Source organism: Oryza sativa, chromosome 4, assembly GCF_034140825.1.
Source record: "Oryza sativa Japonica Group chromosome 4, ASM3414082v1".
Lineage (NCBI taxonomy): Eukaryota > Viridiplantae > Streptophyta > Magnoliopsida > Poales > Poaceae > Oryza > Oryza sativa.
Genome location: NC_089038.1, coordinates 34,638,850 through 34,656,907, shown reverse-complemented (window position 1 = coordinate 34,656,907; position 18,058 = coordinate 34,638,850). Strand labels below are relative to the sequence as shown.

The following is an 18,058-nucleotide window of genomic DNA, read 5'->3' as shown; positions in this document are numbered from 1 at the left end:
ATAAGACATGTCGTCAAACGTTGGACATAAACAGTATAAAACTGTACTCCCTCCGTCCCATAATATAAGGGATTTTGAGTTTTTGCTTACTTTGTTTGACCACTCGTCTTATTCAAAAAATTTGTGCAAATATAAAAAACGAAAAGTTGCACTTAAAGTACTTTGGATAATAAAGTAAGTCACAAAAAATTAAATAATAATTTCAATTTTTTTAATAAGATGAGTGGTCAAACGGTGCAAGCAAAAACTCAAAATCCCTTATATTATGGGACGGATGGAGTATTTATTTTGGGGCAGATAAGATAGCTTTTAGTGATTTTCAACAATAATAGCTACCGGACATTTTCTAAGAAAATATTTTCACACTTTTTATCATTGACGTATGGGGTATAATTTATTAGAAATGAATCTTTCCATACATATGACGCAACCAAATAGCTGCATATGCGTTAGTTAAATTTTTCAAAACTTAGACATGACTGGCAACTAAGGCAACATATTCTATACGCACAAGCTCTCACGTGTACACATGTGCACACCAATTAAAAAATATCATCAAAAAATTTAAAAAATTCATACATGTATTTTCAATAGTATTACACATAGGGTTAAAATCTTAACGCCAAATTCATTATATTTTAGCCATAAAAAATCTAACAGTTTTAAGTTTATAATTTTGTCAGAATTCTATCTTTTTTTGTTACTCTCTATGTAGAATGAATTTGAAGATGCCACTTTGCACGTAGATGTAATATTATTGGAAGTACATGTATGAATTTTTATAGAATTTTTTGTGATAATTTTTAGTTGGTGTGCACGGTATATATATATGCGAGAATATGTATACAAAAGATACGCTCCCGGCAACTAAATATCCTACAATTTATGTAAGCATGCCACATTTTTTTACTTTTTACTAGTACGCCTAACATTTGGCTAGCATATGAATGGCAATTTAGTTAGAGGAATCAACCATATACCACACTTTTATACGTTAATAACGTAAGAGACGTTCATGTATAGCATGAATCAAACGGATGTCTAACTCAATTGAATTTACACGAGATAAGCTGTACTCCCTTTGTTTCAAAATATAATGATTATTAGGTTATTACAAGTAAACTAAGGTTATATTAGAATTTTTCTTTTTGCTACTTTAGTCAAATTTGAATTGCTTGGGTTCTCTTTAAACATCTTATTAGTTTTGGAATAATTGAAATGGTGAACAGTACGGAAATCAGTGAAAAAAATATATTATATATAAAATTTCTTAAAATTCTTGTTTTTTTTTGGAAACTGGAACAAGTAGCTGCGAACCAAATAGCCCTTATCAATCGGTGTTTGTTTCTTTAGACATGTAGGTCTAAACATTGATTGAGGCCTAATGAGTAGGAGCAATTAGCAATGCTATGGAGACAAAGTTTGGTTTGCACAGATATATGGTTGAACTAATAGCTATAAGTTGGATGATGGCGCCATGTTAACAAACCCCGGCTAGAATGAAACGACATGACAGTGTGGGTAATTCCCTCATGCATGTTAATAGCATGCACTCCCTCCGTCCCAAAATAAATATAGTTTTACACTGTTCACGTTCAATGTTTGACCGTTCGTCTTATTTGAAAATTTTTTATGATTATTATTTTTATTGCTATTAGATGATAAAACATAAATAGTACTTTATGCGTAACTAAATATTTTTTAAATTTTTCACAAATATTTTAAATAAGACGGACAGTCAAACGTTGGACACGGATATCGCTGTATTTATTTTGGGACGGAGTTAGTACATACCGTGAGCTTAGCGCCGGTGTATTAAAGTGACCCACGACCTAAATGAACTACAGTACGTCTGACCAACAGTAATTACTAGCGACGGTAAACAAGACGACCAAATCAAAAACTCGCCCGGACACGGACAGTCAGCTGGAAGGTCATCATGATTCATCATTCGTTTTAAACTCCGCGGTACATGGAGTACTCCTACCTCTCGCTGTAATAACGATTTCACTCCAGACGCACGGAGCCACGGATTCGAATCCCGCGTCGTCAGTGTTTGGGTGTTTAATTCGAGCAAATCCTGGAGAAATCTTCGGGTTAGTGCGGCGGGAGTCCGTTCCACGTAGTAGTGGACAGCACAGCGACCTGTGCTGTGCGTGCGTGAGAGAGAGCGGCGGCAGCAGCTAACACCGAAAGAGGCAAAGCGAAACGTGTTATTGCTGCGCCACAACTCGACGCGGGAATACGAAGTAAACTCGGCAACGACACAGAAGAGAGAGAGAGAGAGAGAGAGAGAGAGAAATCGCGGACGAAAAGTAATGGACCGCGATGAAGAGAAGAGGACGACGAGAGAGAGGGGGAGGAGGCAGTGGGGAAGGTGGGAAGCGGCTGCCCAAAGCTATCCCCCTCCTCCCCCCCGCGTCGCCTCCCACCACGCGACGCCCTCCTCCTTCTTCTACCCCCTCCACCCCCTCTTCTCCCCGTAGCCAAATCCGCCGCGTCTCAGCTCAACCCAGCAGCGCAGCAGCTCAAGCCTTCTCGCGTTGCAGCGCCGCGCCGAGGAGGTGTTTGTTGATTTGTGGAGATGGTGGGGGGAGAGGTCATGTGCGAGGCGGCGGCGCCGAGGTACAGGGGGGTGAGGAAGCGGCCGTGGGGGAGGTTCGCGGCGGAGATCCGGGACCCGGCGAAGCGGGCGCGCGTGTGGCTCGGCACCTACGACTCCGCCGAGGCCGCGGCGCGGGCCTACGACGTCGCCGCGCGGAACCTCCGCGGCCCGCTCGCCAGAACCAACTTCCCGCTCGTCTCCTCCCTCCCGCTCCCGTCGCCCCACTACCACCTCCCCGGGAAGGCGGCGGCGGCGGCGCCGCCGGTGGCCGGCCCCGCGTGCAGCGCGAGCTCCACCGTCGAGTCCTCGAGCGGGCCTCGCGGGCCCAGACCGGCGGCCACGGCGGCGGCGGTGCCCCGGAGGCGGGTCCCGCGGCCCGCGCCACCGGCGCCCGACGCCGGCTGCCACAGCGACTGCGCCTCGTCGGCCTCCGTCGTGGACGACGCCGACGACGCCTCCACCGTTCGGTCCCGCGTGGCGGCGTTCGACCTCAACCTCCCGCCGCCGCTGGACCGGGACCACGTCGACCTGTGCACGGACCTGCGGCTCTGATAGGAATCCACACCGAATCGAAGCAACCGGAGAAGACGATTCTACTGCTCGTCATCTTTTCCCAATTAGATGCTTGTATTCGACTCGACAATAGTCTGTACCACTATTCTTTACGCGATAATTGACAAGGAATGGCCCTCTTGAGTTTCAAAATCAAACACCTAATTTTTCCTCGCTTTCTTGGATTACGATCTACTTTATTCCTACACATTTCTATACGAAATTCATGAGTACACGCCTACGATTTCTACACGCGCTAGCTATTTAGCATTGCTTCCACGCATATGTTCGTCGGCATCAATCTCGATCAACTTTTTTTCCCCTTTCTTTGTAAATCATTGCACAAATTTTCAAACTTACCAAATTTTGGTAAATGTGCTAAAAAAATAGCTACATTTAATTTGTTGTCAAATTTTGGTAACTATATAATAAATCCTGCCAAAATTTTGACAACTATATCAACAAAATTTTTGGCATCAAAGTGAACATGCATTGAGCACTTGCATGCATTATCACTTATCATCTCATATGCATTTTATTTATTTTTTGATCCTTTTTTCCTCTAGCCACGCATATCTCCTTTGTGATCCACCTCCCATAACTTTCTGTCCCTTACAAAATCTTATTTCACGTGCCGATCAGTTTGCTTGGTAGGGAGTAGGGACTAGGTGTGGCATCGCCGCATTGGCAACAATCAACAAGGGGAATGAACTCTATCGTGGCAAGCAAATGATCATGAAAGTGATTTTTAAATAATTTTATGGGTTAAATCATCAGTTATCCAGCAAATGGTACTCTGTGCCCAACTCGCCAAGTAGGCCTTAAACGAATGGAGTACACTTAAAACCTTTTTTCTACGGCAAAAATTGACGTATCGCACTTCGAAATAGTTCATTGATGAAAAAGACACCTTTAAATAAAGCAAATTAATTTTTATCTTTGAAGAAAAATGCTATTTGGCTGCGAACTGAGCTCTGCCATTGGGTTTCTTACAATAGAACATGCAAACTTGACTTTAAATCCTAACTTATGGTTATCAACGTACCATCGACGGCGAGATGCTTATGTCCAATCTTATCAATCTCGAGATATACTATCGTATTTTTTCGAATGTGCTCGTATGAATAACGTGTGCGTCCGCGTATATACGAGTATTTGCGTTTGCACCATGTTTTGAAAGAAAATGATATTAGCTTTTTCATGACTTACAAACACAAAGTGAACGTGAATTTATAAACAAACTAAAGGTAATGAATCGTATGTAACAAGTGAACCAAAAAAAAACGGAGCACAATATAGCCACACAAGATCCTTAATCCTAACTCATCAAGTCATCATCGATCACTGGAGCTATGTCCGAGTTGGAGAAAAAGGAGCTAGGTGATTGGAGCACGAATCACAAAGAAAATTCTAAGGTTAAAAATTTGCAAGATTTTGGTCCTATTTTTAAAATGATATTTAGCAAATTCAAAAAGGAAAAAATCTAGAGATTTTCTAACTTATGTCATGATGTTCTTGATAGAACAAATATCCCAATCTTTAAGGGCGAATACGGTCTGATCCATCTTTTGTTTGTTCATCTCGCAATGTATCAAAACAGCAAAATATCAAAATTATTGTTTTTATTTATTGGGTTTGCAAGCGACTGTCCAGAGAAAAGTAATGTATAGGAGAACTGGATAAGCCACAAGTAGCGGGTTGGTGTACGACAACCAGCAAATTGATCAATTGAACGGAACAATTTGACGAGCAAATCAATTCTAGTAGAGTAGTAGTACATAGTTTGAATACGAGCAATCCGGTGAAAACTGTGCTTGGTTTGCTGAGAATTCAAGATTACAAGCCTTGCCACAGATTATGGGCTGATGGGCACATCTCATCATCATGTATATACTCCATGAGAAATTTTATGATACTTAAAGAAAATATATAAAATATATTTATATTACAAATAGTACCTCGGGATACCCAGAGATATATAGTACTTGAAGATATCAAACTTACAATTAAAAATATGATAACTCTCAATATCTTTTTAAAAATAGTAAAATTATAAACTCCTAGCTTTGATAGCGAGGATGAAAACAGTAGAGATAATCCTGACATTACGTTTATATAGAAGTGGTATCGTCTATCGTCTTTGGCAATTTCTGATCCCAAGTAATATAGAAAACGATATCATTTCTACAAATTATCAGTTGATGAGAGTATATATGATCCAAGTATAACTTATATTCTACCTCCAAAAATTTATAAACTCCTTGTACCACAAACAATACCAAATAACCCAATTATTAATGGTTATACATATACCGATATACGGGCAGTGCAGTAAGAATGTCTAAGAATTAATTAGAAATACGCGATTTCCCTCCCGTATGCCATCGGAATACAATATTCCTTCTGTTTCAAAATATTTGACACCGTTGACTTTTTTAAGTACATATTTGACCATTTATTTTATTAAAAAACTTGTAAAATATATAAAATTATATGTGTACATGAAAGTATATTTAACAATGAATCAAATGATATGAAAAGAATAATTTACTTAATTTTTTTAAATAAGACGAATGATTAAACACGTACTTAAAAAAACAAAGTGTCAAATATTTTGATTTCCTCGCCCGGTGCAGTATTAAAAAAATCGTACTCCCTTATTCAAACATTTTTAAATAAGGGAGTACGATTCTAGTGGAGTATTATTCGGCGCCCGGTGCATCTGCGCGATGGATTACGAGTGGTAACTCCGATTTCCTCGCCGGCGCAGCGCCGCAGGTTGGGTTTCTTCCTGCGCAAGTTGGTGTCGCCGCGAGCTGAAGCCGAGCCGTCCGCTCGTTCTCTCGCTTCGCTCGCTCGCTCGCGTCCCTCCCAAATTCCCCCAAAATAATTGGAACCCCACTCCGCCACCGGTGCGGCCGCGGCGGCGCCGAGATCGGAGAGAGAGAGAGATGGTGGTGCGGCGGCTGGGCGGCGCCGGCCGCGCGCTGCTGTCCCGCCAGGCGCTCTCGCTGCCCAACCTCCGCCGCCGCGCGTCCAACTCCTGGGCCGCCGTGCGCGACACCTTCTTCTCCACCAAGGTAGGCGACCCCCTAGCCCTAGGTCAATCAATCCCCAATCCCGTATTGGCTGATGCGTGATGCTCCCGCCCCGCAGGAAGTGTTCGAGAGCCACCGCGTCGTGTTCACCGTCGGCACATCCATCGCCTCCGTCCTCACCGCATGGGCCGGTACGCTACTGCTTTACCTGCCTCCCTCGGCTGCGTATTGCTATTCTCGATCTTAGCGTTTCGGTCATTTGGTAGTGGGTGATGCGTGGAAGCAAGTGCGCCAAGTTGTATGCCGATTGATTTGGACAGACTTTTCTATATCTTTAGCTGATGTAGCGAGTGCTGCGATCGATTGTGCAACTGCTGAGCTGATAAACTATATTATATAGTTGGTTCAGCAATAATACTTTAGGGAATACCTGAATTAGAAACCGGAGCTGAACTGTACCAATATTTCTCACATTATGGCTGCAGTTGGACTCTGTTCTCTTTCCCACTTTCTGATTGTTGATTAGGTTTATGGAAATTAGGAAGGTAGTTGCTCATTTTTCTTTTGTTTAGTTCCTTGATGGACCTCACTTCATTTGGCATGAACTGCTTTCTGCCCTGCTATATGTTATGTTAAAAGACCCCAGCATTCTCCCACGCCATTCCAACTGATAGTTTCTCTTTCATGATTGAATCTGACAACCATTTTATGCTTCAGTTCTCATTTGCTCCCTAATCCCTGTGGAATTTCGGTTATACTTTTACTTAAGTTTGCTGGATTTACAATTTTCTAATATAAACTGTGAATTTTCTTTTATAGGTTATTCTTTGCGGCACATGCAACAATCAAGGATTGATAAGAGACTTAACTCAATTGAACAATCTGTAAGTCATTTATTGGATAGTCTGTTAGCATGCTTACTTATTTGTGAATGTATCACTGGGTTTCTTTCTCTGTGTTCGGTATTGCAAATTCCAATCTGACATGCTTGCTGCCATGTTAATGACAATACTGAAATACCTTTTTTTAGTTGCAATTGCATTATGTTTTTCTTTTATTAGTTTCTCAAATGAGTCATGGTGAGTGTGACATTGGATCTATACACTATGATGATGCTTAAATATGTTTCCATGAAATGATGATGGTCAGATTTTTGTTACCACCTAATAGTCAACTTGCCCTGGTCCATGGCAATGGTTGGAGTTGGACCATCTGCTTTCCTTCTTTCATCCTTGATTTCCTTTTGTCCTTCAGTGCTTTCTTGTAATTTTTTTCCGGATATTTACCATGGATAATGTTTGAGATGTTTTTCCTCAGTCTTTTTCTTTCTTTCTTTGTTGTCACAGCTGAAGGATACTCACAAAGTCGAACATGAAGAGATTAAAAAGATTGTCACTTCCAGTAATATCAGCACTCCAGCCTGTGTAGCCACTGCATTGACAACTTCAGTTGTCGGGTATGTTCTTTCTGTTGATATGTAAATTCAATTTTCACAAACATTGATCAACTCTAGAAATCGCTACTACCAAATGGTTTTAATTTTATGCAATTGTTGTAACACTAGGCCTGCTACTTGCTTTCTACATAAGGTTCTAACGCATCCTCTGCTGAAGCAAACTCTAAACATTGGTCTGTTACATTAAATTTCTGACGTAGGATATGAAAATGTTGGATTGGGAGGCTGTATACTGTTGGTTAGTTATTTTGCTAGTTTGAGTTTGATTTTTTTTTCCAGACTCAGTAGAACTAGCATTAAGTGGTACAATTTTTTTTAAAAAATTTCGTTGGTATATCCTGCTGACTTGTTCCAACTATAAAACCGCTGAGGTAGGCACTACACTGACCATATTTTAACTGTTATCTTTTCATGTATTTAGTCTGAACTGGAAAATGCACTGTCTGGTGTTAAACCTCATATGCCATGCATCAATTCCCTACTTTAGTATGGATTTTCCTTCTTTTCTTGCTTGCATAAAAGGCCTCAGAGTGTGCTACTAACCAAACAGTGGAAAAAAGACGGCAAACTTGTCTGATAAAGTTTGGGAATGATTTCAAGACACTGATGACAATAGTGCTAGTAACAAATTGTATTTATGCTGACTATTTGTTTACATAATAAACTTAGATGCGCTCTTCTTTTGCAACTTGCTAGGTATGCGCTAGGGTGGCGGGGTGGAGCCTGGTACGCTCGGAGAGGCTTCCGAAGAGAGCAACAGAAGCTGATGGGCCAAATCAATTCACACCACAGATGGCACTGGCGGCCTTTCAGTAAACTCAAAAACAGACTCAGAAGGAACCGACCAGCGGCCAAGACTGTCGAGGCCCCTCGGTTGACAGGCGAAAGCACCATCTGAAAATGTTAACAGTAACTCTCAGGCAGCAGGATGTGCATGATTCCTCTGAAATACAGATGAACATCGATGCCCATGTGCCTGAGAATAGAAACCAAAGAAGCCTGTTCATATGACTGGCAGACGTTCCAAATTTTGCAGGATTGGAACATCCTTTTCAATAAGATTAGGATCGGAACTAGGGAGATTATCTTCCTAATTCTCATAGGAAAATGCCTTGCGCTGATGTTACCGTTTACTACTAGCCAGGCTGATATTTGTCATTTTTGTCATGCTGTTTTCCCTTTCAAAATGTGCCTGCCTCGTCGAGGCATTGCACCTGTAATTCGTCGATGGACACATGAGAATGCACAAGCATTTGTTGGTGACCGGAACCGATGAGCTGGGAATAATCAGGGATCCCATATTATCTCGTGGGGCAGTTCATTCTAATGGGCTTTGCCATCTGTTAATGTCAACCTACAGATAAAAAAAAGGTTGAGAAGAATCATTTGACGCATTGAAAAATCTGTTGGCCTAAACCTTGGGCTTGTATCTTCGCCGCAAGATTGGCGACCACTCGCGCGGTCGTGCAGTCGTGCTCGGCCACACTGCTCGTGCTGCCTGCCCCGTGTTCCGCGGCGGTCTTTGCGTCCTCACGCGTGGTCGCACGGCAAGCGGCATCCACTGGCCCACTGCACCGGCCTCGCCCGAGCGCCCACGGCAAAGCAGCATCAGCAGCAATCACATGCCCAACAGCCCAAGACAGCAAAACCCAGCAAGCAACTTCCACATAACGAACAATGGTTCAGAGCACACAACCTCGGCGATAATTCCACAATAGAAGAGTTCAATGTTCATAGGATTTCCCAAAAAGAAAGAAAAAAATTTGCATAAAAAGCAGGCTTGCCTCAAGATTTGCACGGTGTGCCACGACCAAGATTTACTAAACCGTTTAGAATGGGTTATCGCTATCTACAGTTTGACGGTTACCATGATAATCATGTAGGTACTACGAGATATACCGTGGTTTTAAAAAGGAAAAAACACGAATTGCCCCCCCGAACTATCGCGGTCGTCTGAATTACCCCCCTCAACTCGAAAAACAGACATTTTGCATCCTCAACTACTAAAACCGGACAAATAACCCCCCTTCTCAATCTCTGGAGTGGTTTTGATCTACGTGACATACACGTGGCAGGCAAGTCAGCAGTCCTTTAAAAAAATTTGGTGGGGCCCACCCGTCAGATATCTCACCTCTTCTCTCTCTCCTCCCGGGTTCATCCCCTCCCCTCGCTAAAGCAAGCAGCGGCGGGGCGAGTGGCGGCGGCGGCTAGCTGGGCAAGCGCCGCCGTCGCCCTCGCGCACCACCGGGAGCAGCAGTACGGTGCCGAGGCCCTCGCGCCCTCACTCTCCCTCTTCAGCTGGACGACGGAGGGGTGCCGAGGCAAGGCTGCGGTAGCGAGGTGAGGCGGCGGCGGCGGAGGGGAGCTGAGCACTCCGACGGCTGGGGCGGAGCTAGCTAGGTGGAGGAATCCGACTCCGGCGACTCGTTGATGCGATTGGTGAGGTCGTCGTAGTGGTCGGCCGGGCCGCCGCCGCCTCGCCTCCTCCGAGACACGACGGCAGCAGCACGCGGGACACGCGGGCGCAAGGTGACGACGACGGATGACGGCGCGCGGGCGGGGCTCGAGGCGACGGGGGACGGACAACGGCGCGCGACGCGAGCGGAGCTCGAGGGGAGATGGCGACGGCGACGGCGAGCGTGGGCACGCGGGCGCGGGGTGACGGCGATGGATGACGGCGCGCGGGCGGGGCTCGAGGCGACGATGGCGGCGGACGACGGCGCGTGGCGCGGGCGGGGTTTGAGGGGAGATGGCGATGGCAATGGCGATGGCGCGAGCAATGGCGATGGCGACGGCGATGGAGACGACGAGCTGCCGAGCGTGCGTGCGCGTGAGAGAGAGAGAGAGAGGGGGGGAAGAGTGAAACAAAGAGTGAGAGAGAGGAATAGTGGAAGAGTATATGACAGGTGGGTCCCACATTTTTTTATAAATAGAATGATGACTGGACTGCCACACGTACACCACGTAGACCAAAACCACCGCGGATTGGGTCCGGGGGGGTAATTCGTCCGGTTTGCATAGTTGGGGGTGAAGAATGTCCGGTTTTGTGGTTCAGGGGGTAATTTGGACGACCACGATAGTTGCGGGGGATAATTCGTACTTTTTCATTTTAAAAACAAGTAAAAAGATTACTGTACGATTTTCTAAACCCTAATTACACCACGACGCGATTGTCCCACCCAACTAACGAGCGATGAATCAGCGAGCGACGACGAGATCCTGCGCCTTTGCCGGCACCGGCCCACCGATTCGGTGATTCCTCCGCGCTTCACTCCACCACCACCGCTGTACCACCGTGCGTTCCACTCTTCTCTGGTACTACTATCAAACGGCCGTTCCGCTCCAAAACCCCGCGAGTCCGCGACAAACACCGTAGCTACACCGTGCAGCCGGCCGCGCGCGAATATACTCCAATCCCAAGTCTCCAAGTACAGGTACAGTACACCACTCCAACTTCGGTTCTTCCCTCTTCCCATTTCCGCGCGGCGCAACACCTTCTGGACGTCGGCATGGCGGCGGTCGCCTCCGCCTCCCCGCTCCCCGCCGCGGCGGCGCCCTCCACCCGCTGCTCGCCGCCGCCCGCCTTCCTCCCTCTCCGTGCGCACCGCCCCCGCGTCGGCACCGTCGCCACCAGGTAGGCCGTCTCGCCCCTCCCCCTCCTTGATCCCGTCTCCTCCACGCGCGCTGACACGTGCGTCTCTGCTGCTGCTTGTGGCAGGAGGGTTTTCCGCGCGGAGGCGATGAGGACGCAGCGGGAGAAGGAGCAGACCGAGGTGGCCGTCGAGGAGTCCTTCCCCTTCAGGGAGACGGCTCCTCCTGACGAGCCACTGGTCACCGCCGAGGAGAGCTGGGTGGTTAAGCTCGAGCAGTCCGTGAACATTTTCCTCACGGTAATTTCCACCAGTCAAATCGGATCAACATCAAATTCCATGCAGATTGGGTAATTTTACAATCTGTTCGATCCGCAGGAGTCAGTCATCACGATACTTGATGGATTGTACCGTGACCGCAACTACGCTAGATTTTTCGTATTGGAGACGATTGCTAGGGTGCCGTATTTTGGTGAGGATCTCGTCTTACATGCTCGCTATAACCTGCAGGTCTCTGAATTTCGCAATATGCAAGTATGGTTCCTACACAGTACTGTACTGTTTCAGTTACTGTTTCACTGACTGCCTGACTATTGAACAGCGTTTATCTCGGTGCTTCACATGTATGAAACCTTTGGCTGGTGGAGGAGAGCCGATTATATAAAGGTGCACTTTGCTGAGAGCTGGAATGAGTTCCATCACCTCTTAATCATGGAAGTATGTCTCTAGCTCTTTCTGTCTGCACATCAGTGCATTCATATATGCTGTTTCTTCCTGTTTAGATGTCCTTTTAGATTATGTTAACTGTTAGCATATCCCGTTTTCTTTACCTTAATATAATCTTTAAAGGAATTCAACCTACTGCTTATTGACACATTAGCTGATTTTTTAATATCTTGGTTATGGTCTTTGATGTTCTGACTTTATTCCTCATCTTGGTTCATATCAGGAATTGGGTGGCAACTCTTTATGGGTTGATCGTTTTCTTGCACGGTTTGCTGCATTTTTTTACTACTTCATGACTGTTGCGATGTACATGGTGAGCCCAAGAATGGCATGTAAGTGTGCACCTATGCCAATTATGAAGTAAAACAATTTATCATTTTTATTCCATGCCTTTTCTATAATGAATTAATGATAGTGCTTGGAATCATTTATCTTATATACAGACCATTTTTCTGAATGTGTTGAGAGGCATGCGTACTCAACCTATGACAAGTTTATTAAGCTCCATGAAGGTAATAAAACGTAGATGGATTTAACATCTCTCCTGTCGTGCAAAATTTTATCATGACAACTAGTAAAATTCTACTTCTGAGTGATATTTGTTAGAGTAAATTTTATGACTCTTTGATTTTGGTGGATTTGTAATACCTTGGCTCTTATTGGCTTTTTGGCTTGCACCATCAAGTTGGCAATGTTGAGGTGACACCGAATTCGTTGAACTTAATTATCAATCTGCCATTTCTGTAATAAATCTGAAAGACTAAAGTCATTATGAACCATTTTATTAGTTCGTTTTTTACTCGGTCTTTCTTGAACAATTTTGGTATCACACTGGGCGTTGCAAAGTTTTTTGGTCCCAACTGGTTTCCAGTTCCATGATTTCAGATGTTTCTTTCTTTCTAACAGATGAGTTGAAAAAGCTACCAGCTCCCGAGGCGGCTTTAAACTATTACCTGAATGAGGATCTTTACTTATTCGGTTAGCTCTTGCTTTGGCTTTATTTACACTTGAAGCGTTTATGCTCAGTATTAAGCATTACCATCTGTTCCCTTTGCTTACATGGTTGTTTTCCCAGATGAATTTCAAACAGCAAGAGTCCCATGTTCTAGGAGACCTAAAATTGGTACGGATGTCCTTCTCTCTTTCCTCCTTTATTAGTTTCCTTGAGTTAATCTTTTCAGAAACTTTGGATTCTTGCATGTTATCTGTAGCATGTGAGTTCAGTTTCACTGATCCATCTGATCAAGTCATTAAAGTCATCAGAAAGTTCCTAACAAACAGTTCTAATTTAAGATCCATCGAACCAACATTTTGATTCACTTTCAGCTGATCATTAGCTGAGTTTCTGGATCCTGATTTTTTTTCAACAGTATATATGCTGTGTTGCCTATGAAGTTGGGTTCACTGTTTTTCATATCCCGTTGCAGATAACTTGTATGATGTATTTGTCAATATACGAGATGATGAGGCAGAACATTGCAAGACGATGAAGGCCTGTCAAACACATGGAAACCTTCGTTCTCCTCACTCTATGCAGAAATGCTTAGAAACTGACACCGAGTGTGTAATACCTGAAGATGACTGTGAAGGTATCGTGGATTGTGTCAAAAAATCTCTTGTGAGTAAAGAGTGACTGATCCTAATTGGAATGGAGTGCGTCATAGTCTCATAGAATAGAGTTTTGATAACAGTCGGTTTCCTTTTTTCTTTCAAAAGATAGGGACCACTATAATCTTAACATTCTTGATAATCCTTCAGAATAGGCTAGCTGTATCACAATAAAAATAATATATTCATGAGATAGATGTTACTGCAAGTTGTGAAGCCCTACAAAATTTGCAATCTTGATGTGCTGTGGTTCTATGGAAAGTTCGGTTGCTTGCTGCTTCTTAAGTTCACAAAGCTGCTCTGTAAGGGAAATGGAGATGGCTCATGATCAGGCAGCATACGGTGAATATGGTCAGCTCAAGGTGGAACTGACTCAAACCGTAGAATTTCGTGAAGATGAGAAGGAAGCTCACTGCAGTATCGAAGAAGTCAATGCGAAATGAAAAATCAATCATACTGCTGCTTTGTTTTTTCTGAAGATTTATTTGTCATTTATTCAGTGTACAGATGATACTATTACATCTCAGGCAAATTACTGTATCGTCGTTCTCATAATCTTATCTATAGCACTATGCATTATAATGATCTGTATGGTGAGATTAGCTTTGTATGTGTGATTGTGTGTCTACCTAAGCGTATGTGGGAATGGTAGCCACAGCAGACCGATGCTCCGTTGCTCACATCTTGCACACTTTATCATCTTTGCATTCGGCCTGCGGAAAAACAGCAGTCATTCACACGCAGACGGTGAATTTCCAGAGATGAGCCCGTGACTAAAAATTAAAAATTGCTTACTGCTAGTTTTCTGGATTCCATAATTTCCTCTAGTGGAGGTCGACCTGTCATACATCGCAGAAAAGAAATCACCGAAGTATTCAGAAAAAATATATGCATATTTCGTTTACATAAGTGCTTCATTTTCATCCGATGACAACCAAAATAAATGAAACGAGAACATTGTCAGAGCACCCGATGATAAATGTTTAGTCACTAAACCTGTAATTTGCATCCGGTATTTGGCCCACACACCATATATTGCATTTGCTACTTTAGCTACCTGCGGAATATCAGAATGAGACGAGTAAAAGTAAAAGGCATTAAAAGTTCAAACAAGAGGCTGGTTTTATAACAACAGATTGCACTCAACAACTCTTTAAGTTGATTTACTGATTATATAAGAACCATGCAGCTAAAAGTTAACATTGTGACATCCTGCTATTTGCTTTGTGTTAATACGCACTTACAGGCTCATACTTAGTAACTGCATAAATCCAACCAAGTCCCACTTCCTCATACAGCTTTCTAAATGCCTGCAATAACAACCACAGTTACTGTTATCAAATGGCATAAAACATAATACTACTATATACTAACATAAAACTTATGCATAGATTCATAAGAGCATCTGTTTTCCTTTTTAAACAGTGGCTTCCATTTCAGTTCATTCAGAGTAGCAGCATTACATGATGGACTAAAGATAATTCACATCCTATCATTCACCAAGCAGAGATAGATGACAAAAACACAGCCTGCCGAAATTACAAGGTAAGAGCATCTTGTTTATCTTGAAATTAAACGCTCATACGAGTTAGCCTGGCAGTGCAGTATGAGATTATTTGGTAGCTTTTGTCAAAGTCAACTAACATTGAAGTCCAGTTCTTTATCATCTCATTTCATCTCACAAAGTTAGCACAATTACTGCTAGGAATGTGATGACATACATGCCAATAAGCTCTATTGCAATACAGCTATACTTCTTGCATGTCATCAATAAATATAATGCTGAGTAACACTGCTATTTTTGCTTACTTAGTGTCAGTACAGACTCAATTTAGTCATCCATTACTTTCATGCTGAATTAGTGACCACATGGGAATTTCTTTCTTTCATTAGTTGCAAAATATGTTCAAACTATTTATATGTTACAACATAACCCTATGTGTTATTTCGTGACCCGATGTGTTTCAACATAACCCAATAGTTCACCTGGCAGTATCTTCTGATTTTCTTTAAAGAGAAATTCCTGAATTTTTTAGGAGACACTGAGACAGTGCCTCTGTCATACCTCAACATCTGTGACTATTGTTCCATCTGAAAGTATAGCATGTATCCTCCCCATGGCCTGAAAACAAAAAAAAAAAACTTCAGGGAAAAGAGAGGACAAACAAATACATACTATGCTTAAGGACCTTCTATATCTACAAAGTTAGCCACATAACAAAAGCATTATCCTTCAGCTTTCTGTAAAAGCTGGGCCTATGGCCTTCCATCTTTTATAACATAACGTTATGATGAAGTATGATTTCAGGAAACAACTAACTAATTCAGCGTAAAAATAGAAGTAGCTGGATTAACAGAAGTCAAAGAAATCCTCTGCCTCGTGCACCGATTCTAGATTATCTTTGTTGCAGTAGTATTTTCACATTAAAAAGACACGAGGACATGAAAGTACAATGTATGTCATAACCAAACAAGTCAATCTGTAGTTACAAGAAATACGTACAGTTTCATAATCAAGGTTCTGATTGTCTTGTGGAGAGTAATCTTTCGAGCTTATGTCAACAAATTTTATAGCTCCATAGGATTTGTTTCTTTCCCTCAGCATGTTTACCTGTAAATACATGAGCGGTAGGGCAAATTTAGTTTCTGCTGCAAAACCAATATTGGTCAGCATTGATGTGATGTTTTATCTGTAACTTAAAACAACATTGCACTTTATAAATATGAGTAAAATATGCAACTATTTTGAAGGTACTGCTTCATAGTATTTGTATTTCAGCTAATAGTGTCCGTCACTGTCTCACAGATAAGCTTCATGCATGGTCTCAGACGTCCCAACCAAAGTTTTTTATACCGATTTAACGTAAAATATACGGCTAGCAGCAATTCCCAAGGAAAGAATAAAGTATGATGGGGGGAAGAATAAGATGATGTCAGAAAAGTTCTAATTAGACTACATATTTAAAACAAGCCATATTTTGTTTATTTGAGAACATAAAAGTCACTGGGTAGTTCAACAAGAAATTTATCCACACTATGAAATTTGTACAGAATAAAGAGTCTAGACAATGATTTGTTCTCTCTATTTGAGTTAGGCAACTAGTTGCTCCATTCATGTACCATTCACATTTGCAGTTTTCACAAATCAGTTGTCCCTTGCCACACCAGTCAAGCAAGTGTAGAAAAACAAAATGCTGTATTTATTTTACGATCTTCTAAAGCATGCATTAGCTCAATACAACAAGTCCCAGCAATAATAAATTGTGCAACGAACCTCACGCATACAGAGTGGGCAATCGCCATCATAGAGCATCTTGATCCTCCAACTTCCAGATGAATTTTCCCCATCCTTTAACCCTGAACTAGGGCCTACTTTGACGTCAGAGTGAACTTGACATCTGAAACCTGAAGCAGACATCACAATTACTAGTTACATAAACTACAAAAAATTACAAAACCAAACAACAACAAAACATTAATGCCGTTGCGGCATCTGAAGGACACACAAGCATAATACCCCACTATCCAAGTATGCTTCCCGAATTACACACGCCTAAAACTTCATCAAATTTTACACGAAATGCAGCGGAGAACTCGGGGGCCTCAACCAAACCAACAGATGCAACTTTGCAGTTTCGTTGTTCTAATCTAGAGTATCCGGTTCGATTACCAGCAGGCAACAGAGCTGCGAGCGTGCATTGTGCAAATGGGCAAACGCATCAGAGAACACCAAGTTCCCCTCTAACAAAGCGAATCAAATGCCCTGAAACCATCAAGGCTAGCTCACCGTACACCGGAGCGCGGCGGAGCGCCGCCGCGGAGTCCCACCGCCCCGGTGGCGGCGGGAACCGCGCCGCGGCGCGCGGCCGCACCCGGGGCAGCGCCGCACCCATGCGTGCCAGCGAGCTCGCCATCGGTCGGATCGATCTCTCGCGACGTCTCCACGCGGCGTGCGTGCGTCGAGCGATCGAGGTGGGTTACTGGGTTACTTCGGGGCGCGCCGATTGAAATGCGGTTGCCTTTGCTTGCTGGTGGTCGGTCGGCGTTGCGCCACCGTGACCGTTTGTTCCTTGCTTCTCTCTCTTCTCTCCGCAACCGCCAGTTTCTCTTGAGTTTCTCCCATTTGCGACTCATGTTTTTGTGGAAGCTTCCTTGGGCTCCGTGGCCTGATCTTAACCGTTGGATTAGCCCGCACAACAAATCATACCCCCCATGTTGTGATGTTGGTATGTCTTGTTTCTAGTTTTGTATTACATGAACATAATAGTTAAGTTTTGGTGTGATATTTGATCATTCGTCTTATGAAAATAAATTACATAAATGTCATCTATTTTATTGTGATCTTAACTTCTATTTTTAGATATTATACTAAATTTTTAATAAAACAAATGATCAAATATTATAAAAAAATCATAAAAAACAAAGGTAATATTTTTTTTTCTAGATTATACAGAAGATGTATATGAATATATATAATTTTTTT

At 43.0% G+C, this 18,058-nt stretch overlaps 4 protein-coding genes across 4 annotated transcripts; 3 read left to right on the top strand and 1 right to left on the bottom strand.

The window, feature by feature from the left end:
* The first annotated feature begins 2,482 nt into the window (after positions 1 to 2,482).
* Positions 2,483 to 3,333, top strand: LOC4337341 (ethylene-responsive transcription factor 7). The gene has a single exon (XM_015778579.3). It carries the CDS (start codon positions 2,585 to 2,587, stop codon positions 3,155 to 3,157), a length of 573 nt encoding a protein of 190 aa, XP_015634065.1. The 5' UTR covers positions 2,483 to 2,584; the 3' UTR covers positions 3,158 to 3,333.
* A 2,555-nt stretch (positions 3,334 to 5,888) lies between these two features.
* Positions 5,889 to 8,978, top strand: LOC4337340 (uncharacterized). The gene is made up of 5 exons (XM_015778295.3): positions 5,889 to 6,237; positions 6,314 to 6,386; positions 7,015 to 7,079; positions 7,542 to 7,651; positions 8,348 to 8,978. Exons 1-5 carry the CDS (start codon positions 6,109 to 6,111, stop codon positions 8,547 to 8,549), a joined length of 579 nt encoding a protein of 192 aa, XP_015633781.1. The 5' UTR covers positions 5,889 to 6,108; the 3' UTR covers positions 8,550 to 8,978.
* A 2,109-nt stretch (positions 8,979 to 11,087) lies between these two features.
* Positions 11,088 to 14,162, top strand: LOC4337339 (ubiquinol oxidase 4, chloroplastic/chromoplastic). Its single transcript, XM_015777974.3, has 9 exons — positions 11,088 to 11,285; positions 11,370 to 11,541; positions 11,620 to 11,713; positions 11,843 to 11,958; positions 12,191 to 12,299; positions 12,411 to 12,479; positions 12,874 to 12,945; positions 13,043 to 13,090; positions 13,395 to 14,162. The coding sequence occupies exons 1-9, from the start codon at positions 11,161 to 11,163 to the stop codon at positions 13,598 to 13,600; spliced, it is 1,011 nt and encodes a 336-aa protein (XP_015633460.1). The 5' UTR covers positions 11,088 to 11,160; the 3' UTR covers positions 13,601 to 14,162.
* LOC4337338 (uncharacterized protein At5g50100, chloroplastic) lies at positions 14,016 to 17,705 on the bottom strand. Its single transcript, XM_015777975.3, has 8 exons — positions 17,363 to 17,705; positions 16,850 to 16,980; positions 16,079 to 16,186; positions 15,641 to 15,697; positions 14,820 to 14,885; positions 14,572 to 14,632; positions 14,371 to 14,414; positions 14,016 to 14,288 (listed from the first exon to the last, which is right to left on the bottom strand). The coding sequence occupies exons 1-8, from the start codon at positions 17,487 to 17,489 to the stop codon at positions 14,253 to 14,255; spliced, it is 630 nt and encodes a 209-aa protein (XP_015633461.1). The 5' UTR covers positions 17,490 to 17,705; the 3' UTR covers positions 14,016 to 14,252.
* Between the last annotated feature and the right edge of the window lie 353 nt (positions 17,706 to 18,058).

Excerpts from the sequence above, each read along its gene's own strand:
- LOC4337341 (XM_015778579.3), top strand. The coding sequence starts at position 2,585 with ATGGTGGGGGGAGAGGTCATGTGCGAGGCGGCGGCGCCGAGGTACAGG.
- LOC4337340 (XM_015778295.3), top strand. The coding sequence starts at position 6,109 with ATGGTGGTGCGGCGGCTGGGCGGCGCCGGCCGCGCGCTGCTGTCCCGC. Across the intron at positions 6,238-6,313 it reads ACACCTTCTTCTCCACCAAG|GAAGTGTTCGAGAGCCACCG; the intron begins GTAGGCGACCCC and ends CCCGCCCCGCAG. Across the intron at positions 6,387-7,014 it reads CGTCCTCACCGCATGGGCCG|GTTATTCTTTGCGGCACATG; the intron begins GTACGCTACTGC and ends TTTCTTTTATAG.
- LOC4337339 (XM_015777974.3), top strand. The coding sequence starts at position 11,161 with ATGGCGGCGGTCGCCTCCGCCTCCCCGCTCCCCGCCGCGGCGGCGCCC. Across the intron at positions 11,286-11,369 it reads GTCGGCACCGTCGCCACCAG|GAGGGTTTTCCGCGCGGAGG; the intron begins GTAGGCCGTCTC and ends TGCTTGTGGCAG. Across the intron at positions 11,542-11,619 it reads CCGTGAACATTTTCCTCACG|GAGTCAGTCATCACGATACT; the intron begins GTAATTTCCACC and ends TTCGATCCGCAG.
- LOC4337338 (XM_015777975.3), bottom strand. The coding sequence starts at position 17,489 with ATGGCGAGCTCGCTGGCACGCATGGGTGCGGCGCTGCCCCGGGTGCGG. Across the intron at positions 14,633-14,819 it reads CAGTTACTAAGTATGAGCCT|GTAGCTAAAGTAGCAAATGC; the intron begins GTAAGTGCGTAT and ends GATATTCCGCAG. Across the intron at positions 14,415-14,571 it reads ATACCGGATGCAAATTACAG|GTCGACCTCCACTAGAGGAA; the intron begins GTTTAGTGACTA and ends GATGTATGACAG.